Raw genomic sequence first — 9,525 nt, 5'->3', positions numbered from 1 at the left:
CACACTACAATCAGAACTAATACAACTTCCAAGATACGTAAAACGCTCCACAACTTCCAGTACCTCTCCCTGGATTGTAAGGGGCGTGTTCAGTGACTGCACATCCACAAGCATGACCTTACACTTTGTAGGTGCAAAGTGCATACCAAAGGACGAGATGACTTTGGTCAATTCATCCAAGAATACTTGCGCCTTCTCCGCCTCTTCGAACATGAGAACGATGTCGTCTGCATATTCCAGATCGACAAGGTTTTCTCCGCAGGTTATTTGAACACCAGGGTTTTAGAGACCCTCCAGCGTTCGTCTCATTATTTCATCGATCACAAAGTTAAAAAGGAATGGAGAGAGTGGGCATCCCTGACGGACACCGCTTTTTGTGCGGAAGCTTTCGGAGAGCTCTCCGTACACTCTCACACGTCCGGAAGTCTGAGAATACAAAGAACGTATTATATTTACAAACTTCCGAGGCATTCCTTGGTGGGCAAGCGTCTCAAGAAGAACAGACCGATCAACCGAGTCGAATGCGCCTATCCTACTTGTCTGGGATAGACTCCTTTTCCCAAATGCAAGCAAACAGATCGGACAAGCGCTGGCTGAGGACTTCACCCCCTTCTTTGAACAGTGTGGGTGGGTCATCCGGACCGGGAGCTCGGTGGCGCTTGAGAGGACATATGCAGTCGTAATCCTCCGAGGCCGTAGGTGGTTCCACGTTCACCGTCCAGGGTTCTACTTCACCTGTGGGCTCTAGATGAGTGCCGGCTGGTGGCCACGACAGTTGTTGTTCGAAGTATTCAGCCCATCGGTCGAGGCGTTCTTTGTTCGAGATGGTCGTTCCATTCTGGTGTTTGATAGTTTCACTCACAGGTGGTTTCCGGGGACCGGTCGCACGGATCAACTGAAATAATCTCCGGGCATTACCGGCTTTCTGGGCCTCTTCCACTTCTTTTGCTTTTTGTGTCCACCATACTTCACGATCGGATCGCAAGCTCACTTTCACTTGACGTCTGATAGCTCTTCGCACCGGGTTATGTTCGGGACCGGCTGGGATATTTCTTCGAGATTTAAGTAGTGCCACCGTTCGGTCTGATATCCATGCCTACGTAGTGTCATCCGGGCCAGTACTGTTCTTGTTTCCTTCAGAACGACAGACACCTCAAGATGGACAATCTGTGACCTGAAATAAGAGTGTGACAGGGATTACTGAAGGGATTTGGTGCGACCCGCCTTCCGGGATGATGTCCTGGTGGCAATACTGGTTGAAGACATCGCAAGGAGTGGTGTGCGTGCTGTTAGTTTCTAGATTGTCTGATTGGGTGTTTGGAGATGTAGGACAATCACAATGCTTGCGGTCGACACTAGTTCGCTCCCTCACCCAGTCTTCTAGCTTTTGGTCACTTAAGGATTTAAGCATGATGATGATCTGAACAGCCTTTGTTGTTTTACGGCAGTGATGTTGCTCTTTCTGGTGACTGCTACTACTACCGTTACATCACCAGCGGACTTTCGTCATATTATATTATGGCTACTGTTACAAGACAATAACCAGCTTCCTTTCCTAGGTGAGTTTTTGGAGCCATAGATAACATGTCTAACATCTTAGCCTTGTTGACAAACCAGTCATCCTTGTACTTGAGTTACCTACTGATGTGGTTTGGTAGACTCACTGTTGTGGATACTCAGTTAAATGATGATTGAACCGACTGTTTTAGATGGTCTGAGGCTTCCGGGTACATGACTTAAATGCGAGATGGAATGAATGGGGTATCTCCACTGAATTATAGGTCTCAATATTTATGCCTTATTTTGTTGTGTTAGAGACCAGCTGAGCTACCAGGGTTTCCAGATCAACCTCTTAGACCAACACTTTGTGTGCGTATGGTGGATAATTGCACCATACATACAGGTATAATTCCAAAGCATAATTACATACATTTGTCTACAAATATCTATTGTTTTACTTTTTCACCTATCTTACAGGTCGCGTTGGAACTGCGGTGGCTTTGCGTGCTCAGGCCTTTGGCTTCCATATTATTTTCTATGACCCGTACCTACCAGATGGCATTGAACGCTCACTCGGGATCGAACGGGTTTACAGTTTACAAGATCTGCTTTTCCAAAGCGATTGTGTGACCCTTCACTGTTCGCTGAACGAACAAAACCGCCACATGATCAACGAAAACACAATCAAACTTATGAGACCAGGTTGGTTGTTACAAACAATGCTATCTTCAGCGGCCTATCGTCTTTAAACTCGACTACTTTTCACACTGAAAACTGGAATTATACGTTTAAAATACAAATGCATACGCTGCAGGACTGTTGGCTAATATATCACCGACTTTGAGGGTGATCACCACAGAAACTTTCTTTGTGTGCTTCCTTCGGGTGGCACGGCATCTAGGCATCGAAAGGGTGTTACAGCTGAACTATTATTATTATTATGTATTGTGTGCACTGGAAATGGTATCCGAGCTACTCAGTGATCCCACTGGGCAATTATGTAAAATGTTTCTTCCGAAATTTCCATTTTTGGGCAATCTGTGCAAATGCTTGTAGCTCGGTTGATACCATTCTTAGTAAGCAACCTTCATATATTGTTACTGGTATTATTATTATACAATGAGAATGCATTGATGTGTGCCTGTTGGTTGGGGTTGCGTGAAGCTTGTTGCGCAGTTTCCGTGAAAGACACCGATATGCATTTCACCATGAGCTCTGAGCTGCGTACAGCCACCCTATCACCTCGCCGCACACCACTCCACCAAGGTATAGAAGTACTGTTGTCTGTTTTTTTGCCGCCCAATCATACTTGGTTCTACTGGTGTTTTTTAGGTGCCTTCCTCATCAACACTGCTCGGGGTCCGCTGATTGACGAAATCGCTTTGGCCGCGGCTCTTAAAGAGGGAAGAATCCGTGCGGCAGCTTTGGACGTCACTGAAACTGAACCATTTGTCTGGAACAATAGTAAGTTGCGTACCGAGGTACGAGCGACCAATTATTCAAGACATTTTGGCTTACGAATAACCGTAGTGGTAGTCCACTCCGAGTTTACTAGAAACCTACTGTTTAAGCGTGTTACTGCAACGTTTGCTTGTGAGTTCACGCTCATTAGTATGAAGTTCTCCGGGTTACCTCTACACGTTTGTTGTGACTTTTCATTCATAGTTTGCTCTGGGCGACATTACTTTCGTCTAGTACCAGAATCTGTTGAATTGATTGTATAAATTGTTTTCTGTGAAGTTAAAATGTTAGCGCTGGCCGCCTCTAATCGAAAACTCTGGGGATACTTCATGATCCGATGGTTTGTGAGTTGCGCGTATGTTGGATTACCGCCTCTCTGAAATACATGTTTCACCATGTGGACTTCGGATTTCGGTCCCACAATGGGCACATTGTATTCGGGGCAACCGCTACGCAAACTCCTCTGGCGCCATTTCTCTTTGGCGCCACAAATATTGCAAGTTAGAGGAAGTTGCTTGTGCCTTCGTGTCTTCTGTGGACTAGAATAGCAAAGCTAAAAGGAGTTTTGCTCGTCGTCTACCAGCTGGCAGTTGGCTTGTAAACCTTGCGTCACCAGTTGAAGATATCTCGGCAGAAAGCGCACAAATAGCCCGAAGGCCACTTTTTTTATCGTTCGGCTGCAGCACCTAGCTGCCATGCCACCGGAAGAAAGCATGAGGTTCAGAATACTGCCAAGTTACCTGAGTCTAAACAGGGGAAGTCGAGATGCAGAGGTCGGTTTCGAACCACGGACCTTCCGGTTAGTAAAATCGCACTCTAACAAATGAGCCATATCGCCCCCGCAACTTTTTTCATACGTTTTTCTTGTTTGACCTGTAGTGATCTAAGCAGTTTGGGCAAGTCATTTTATGCTTTTAGCTTGTCGATGATGGTGATAACGTCTGCATATCCACATAATAGTGCACAAACGCCACAACTGTATTCTCACTTCCTCCAGGTCCTCTAAAAGATGCGCCCAATTTGATTGTGACTCCTCACATGGCTTTCTACAGTGAATCTAGTATGCGGGAGATGCGTGAGGCTGCCGCCAATGAGATCAGACGTGCTATTCTTAGCCGCATTCCAGACTGTCTTCGAAATTGTGTCAACAAGGAATTTCTTTCTTGTGGCAGTGGCTCATTGTCGTCCCATGGTCTCGGAAGCAACTCGATATCAAACAGCCTAGGTAACAGTTTACTTGCCAACAACACTCATCTGTCACTTGCCGCAGGCCTTCCCGGCGTCAACGTGTTGAATAGTAGCATGACGTCAGGTTTGTCAGGTGCTGCACGTGGACTTCATCCTGCAGCTGCAGCTGCGGCATTTGGTCTTCCTGCTGGCCTTTTTTCTTCCGGCGTTGGTGGAGCTGGTCTGGGTCTTGGGGGAGCAAATTTGCCGTTCCCTGCTAATTTGATTGGTGGGGGCGCCGGAACGAGCCTTTCTGCTCCATCTGTATGCAGTGGTGGCATTCTGACTAACAGCGGTGGACTGACATCACTCCCCTCCCTACCACCTCCTCCAAATGCAGCCGCTGCTGCTGCAGCTGCTCACTTAGCTCATCTCGCTCAGCTTGGCGGACTTCCTCCGGTATCTGCATATGCGAACTTTTCACCAGCTGGTGTGGCTGGTTTGGGTCTTCCACCGCATCCTCCATCGCTGTCAGGAGTTTCGGGATCAGCTGGTGGCATTTGCACTGCTTCTGCTACGACACCCAGTATTTCCACGAACTCTACATCTGGCGGCAACAGCACAACGACCGCTACCACCAGTATTGGTGGGCAAACGGCTGGGTCGCCAGCTGCAGTTACGAGTGGGAGCGTATCTAACCCCGGCTTTGATAGCCTCAATTTGAACGCCAGTCTGGCTGCTGCGGCTTCTCTCGTTGCTTCCGGATTGAATCCCAGGTGAGTCTCATCATTTAGCCCATTTTACTGTCAAAAGATCATTTGAACATGGATACACTTATTGTATGCTCTGATTTTCGTCCAAAACAGAATAAACGCGGTCTTCATTTCAATTGCCACGTCAGTTTTGTAGGTAGCTGTTGGTCCAATTTGTCTTCTTTTAGGTCACACTTTCACCCTTTTCCTCATTTCCAGCCACTTTCCTGGTGTAACTTCCCTGGGTTTGACGAAGACTGAGTGATCGGAATGTAACTTGGCCATCACACGTTCAGCGGAAACGATCATCTACGCACCACACAAGCAACTGTGGAACAATCTGCACACGAACAGCGCATTTTCTATCGAACTGCGTTTCCATTTGTATTGTTATAGTCCCGCCGTTCGCGCGCTTTTGTTCATTATCCATTATGCCGTGACCGCCGGTGCGTCCACTGTTATCACACAGTTTGCCCTGTTTCTTAGCACATGCGACAGCTGGGTCGATTCCAACGTTCTGTTGTGTTGTATTTTTATCCGCCTTTAATTAGGCAACGCCTCCAGTAGCAGCATTTCTCGCCTGCTACCTCGACTTTCTTCTCTTGTTCGTGTGCGCTCTGTATTATACAGAATGAATGCTATTTTGTACATACCGATTCCATCCACCTGGTCACCCCCGCTCACTGTGGCAACCGGTTTTCCTCTCACTCACATTCAAACATAACAATGCCTGTCAGATGTGACTGCACGAGTTCTGGTGCATTTATCGCTATTTTGCACAGCCACTTTTCACGATGAGTATTGCCGTATTCCAGTTTCACAAACATTTGTTCTACGGACGATTACAGTACCGATATGGGAGCGACAATCAGTATCCTAGTCAATACTACACTACCAATCGGGCTTTGGCTCATTGTTGTGCTTTTGAAATAGCCTGTTCACCCGCAAGTGCGTCAAATCCCTGTTTTAGAAGCTCCACCTCTGGATTCCTGACGTGATCATGATCGAGACTAAACTATGGGGGTAGTTTCGAGCGATTGAATTGGAAGTGATGAGCACAGCGAAGGTAGCGAACAAAGGTTTTCTGCGTTCGGTCCATCACAAAATAATATGATGCTATTCAGAAATCACTTGCAAAGGTTAAATGAAATTCTTGGATGCACATTGGTTAAGTGAGAGTGATGAAGGGGCACGGGTCATGGAGTCAGTTGGGTGACGTCAATGGCAGAGGTGTTTATGTTATTAGATTTTGGACCCGGCCAAGCTCAAGGGTCGCACAAGTTTGTTTTGGATACCGGGTTGCAGGTGAAGCAGTCGAATTCCAATTACCTATGTGATCAACAACGTGACTCGTTTGGGGCCATATGTTAGGTTATTGCTTTCACATAAGGCTTCCGACTCTCACTCAGGTATATGGGATCGTGTCTGTATATTTGATCCAATAAACCCTTTGTCGTGCAACCGAGGTGTGGTGCTCGACACGAGAATACAAATGAGTTCATGCGAGATGTGTTAGGGCTGGGCTGGACAGTTTTCCTTTCAAATGGGGCCTGGCGCAACTGAAAAGCAGAGTGGTGACTATGCAGGATGCACAAACGAGGTGTCAGCCTGCTGGAGAGTAGCTTAGTGACTGAGTTGACTTTTCGTGGAAGTTTTCTGTAAGCTTGCTTTTTCCCACCTGAGCTTTGTTCAGTTCCCTGCTTTGTAAGTTGCCTAGCCTTGCTTAGAAACCGTTTTGGGAATGTGCGTCGTGAAATACCTAGTTCCTCTTGCACGTAATTAGTGTGCATGCTATTGCTATATCTTCATGAAGATAAGCTGGGCGTTTATTGACACATTGTTCTGTTGACTGATTTGCGTTAACACTAACACACCAGGCGTACATTTCCGCTATGGGGCCTAGCTTTGCACTAGGCACAGGACTTTTCCAAATCCGACAGCGCTGCTCCGTGAGGCACACCTACACCACTGCAATATTTGTTCCAACAGCGGCTGTCTTTAGGTGATAACACGACTATGAGGCAGGTAAATCGTGTGCACAATAAGGCGGTGTCTAGAACTGTGAGTTTTATGCAACGAGCTGGACCTGAACACCCAGAAGGGGCAACGCCAGAGACGAGTCATCCCATTAGCCAATTTAATTTGGACCAGTTGTGCATCTCAGCAGTTTTTTTTGCCGTAAAAGGTTGAACGAATACTTGTCCGATATTTGCGCCTAGTCACTGGATAGATATGGCTAACATCACAGTCAGGTACTGACGTGTTCGTGACACTGTCGAATGCGGACATATTACTTTAGATAGCGCAAGTAGTTCGTTTGGCTAGCAAACTTCGATGTGGGTGCTTCATTCCCCAGGCGATACAAAGCTTGCCTTCCAATTCAGTTCAATTTATCACCTATGGACCGTCTACCATGGGGATATCCGTTCGAGCTGCTACAGTTGCGATTACGGAAAGTGGGAGGGTGTGGGACACACAGTCAGGCCTTGGAGGTGATGACATGTGCGGTTGGTTCAGAGCTGGAGACCTACGCATTGAAGGCGATGGCTTTGATGCACGAGTGCCATTGACCATGCCATTTCTGCCTGTCATTACCCATTAGTGAGTTGAGTCCTGGGGTCTCCATCCATGAAGGTGGCAGTTGCCGACCCGAATAAGTTCTTATACTTCGTTACCACTTCATACATACTGTCCGCTTTTCGGTAGCTTTCCCTCTGCACAGGGCTGGGCGAAAAGAGTCCGGAGAGGCATACGGTCCTCTTGCATTCTACAAAATCCCTCAACCACCACCAACAGTCGATTTGATTGAATCCAGAAAGAAACCTCTGCATGACTAAATTTGTTGCCGTTATACATATGTTATGGGTTGGTTTTCAACATAATGATGGTTGCTATATGGAAACTGGTAAATAATGCAGCATGACTTTGTACCCTTAGTAGAAACAGTACTACCTAGCCTTTTGAGTGCAACTATCGGTTCAACCAATCACTCTACATACAAACAGAATGGTGAACTATACTGGGACACTGATTATCATTCAGTTGTCTTGACGTACTAGCAGATCACTGATCGCTTTATGATATAATTGGGTCAGTGTCCTGGTAACAAGCAGAAAGTTCATTAAGGAGAGATTCTGAACAGATTTAACAAAGAACGAATCGGGAAAAGTGGAGAAATTTTTTGTGGTCTTCAATAAGTGGATAGCAGTTTTTGTTGTGAATAGTTGCTGGAGTTGTTTGATTCGTATCCAGACCCCTGCCATTTGGAAGAACCTCCGCCCGACTGGATTATTCTGGTCGGTCTACGTAAGGACTGGATGCACTGAACTCGCATTTTACGACGGAGGGATATTAACACAAGTGATTCAATGTTGACACCAATAAACAATTATGAGCATCTATTTCCTCATAAAAGTGGTCCTTGATCACAGAACTTTTGAATTTCATTACAGGTCTATTCTGTCTTCTTACATTGTCATCATCCATCAATGACAGCAACACCAGATAAGAACAGTGGTGTTTTGTATGGGAGTTGTGATACTTCCAGGGTACCCAGAGATGGACAGGAAGTCGATTAGGGTCCTCAATCAAAGCCATTGTACCAAAATCCTAACCGAAATGCAGTTTTGGTTGGCGCGAAACTCATATACCAGTCAACCTATTCAGTGGAGCAAAACCAGACCACGAGGCAAGAATGAAACGGTCCAGTACAGTGGAGAACGGAACTGTCATTGAGGCGTTCATATGGATACAGGGAAATGAGACCGCAATGAAACCATATAGGCACACGGAAAAGAGGATCAATGTACCCACATATCTCCTGTTTAACGATGTGGACTTGACTGGTGATGAAACGTCTGCAATCCAACTGTCAAGCTCGGCGAACAAACTAGCAAGCAACTGTCAGAGCAAGTTGTCCCAAATTGGAAGACCAGAAAGGTGTGTTATTCACACCTCTATGCGTTGAACAATCTGGCATGAGGGATCGTGTGAGTGGCACGAACATTTCTCAGTATGGCTGTGGAGATTCACATTTCGTCACCTCACGTCAGGGTCCACTCTCTCCATGTTGATTTCTTATACCTCAAACGCAAAAGATTTATACTATAGCTACCACCGTGGCCATTAAACAGATAGAACATTACCATCTATCTGGTCAATCGATGGGCTTACCGAAGACTCTCGGTTACAACCTTTTCTTTCAGCTCGAGATGGTGTGTCAAGGTATGGCCGTCATCCTGCACAGGTAGTTACTTGCAGCGGTGGGCGCTTCCACGATACCGTATTCCAATCGACAAATCTTTGATAGACACTTGTTATGATTCTCAAGTAGGATATGCTTGCTACTCAGAAGTGAACGGGTGGAAGGCGATATCGGGAAGACAGATTGGTCAATTCTGGGGTAAACTGGAGAGCTTGAGACCGAACATTATTCGCTTGACCCAATCAAGATGAAAACTTGCCTTCCATGCAATTACCATCTATGATTTTCATGTCCTTGTCTTAACGATCAGCCGGTCTCGCGTGAGGAATTTAAATTTCTAGTAAAAGTGGTCTATTCATTATTTGTCCAAACCGCGACAAACTGGACTCATGGACTGCACATTTGGGTGTGCTGAGTTCATATAAAGTATATATATATATA

At 46.1% G+C, this 9,525-nt stretch overlaps 1 protein-coding gene across 1 annotated transcript in view; it reads left to right on the top strand.

Moving 5' to 3' along the window:
- The window catches only part of T265_06726 (hypothetical protein), a gene marked incomplete at both ends in the record, with an annotated part of 24,715 nt that extends 16,998 nt beyond the window's left edge, over positions 1 to 7,717 (top strand). The window contains 4 exons of the mRNA XM_009172063.1: positions 1,978 to 2,202; positions 2,833 to 2,964; positions 3,959 to 4,904; positions 7,603 to 7,717. Of these exons, the coding sequence (XP_009170327.1) occupies positions 1,978 to 2,202; positions 2,833 to 2,964; positions 3,959 to 4,904; positions 7,603 to 7,717 (1,418 nt within the window). The remainder of the gene's footprint in view (positions 1 to 1,977; positions 2,203 to 2,832; positions 2,965 to 3,958; positions 4,905 to 7,602) is intronic.
- Between the last annotated feature and the right edge of the window lie 1,808 nt (positions 7,718 to 9,525).

This window comes from Opisthorchis viverrini (assembly GCF_000715545.1).
Source record: "Opisthorchis viverrini unplaced genomic scaffold opera_v5_144, whole genome shotgun sequence".
NCBI lineage: Eukaryota > Metazoa > Platyhelminthes > Trematoda > Opisthorchiida > Opisthorchiidae > Opisthorchis > Opisthorchis viverrini.
This window is presented reverse-complemented; position numbering and strand designations above follow the sequence as displayed.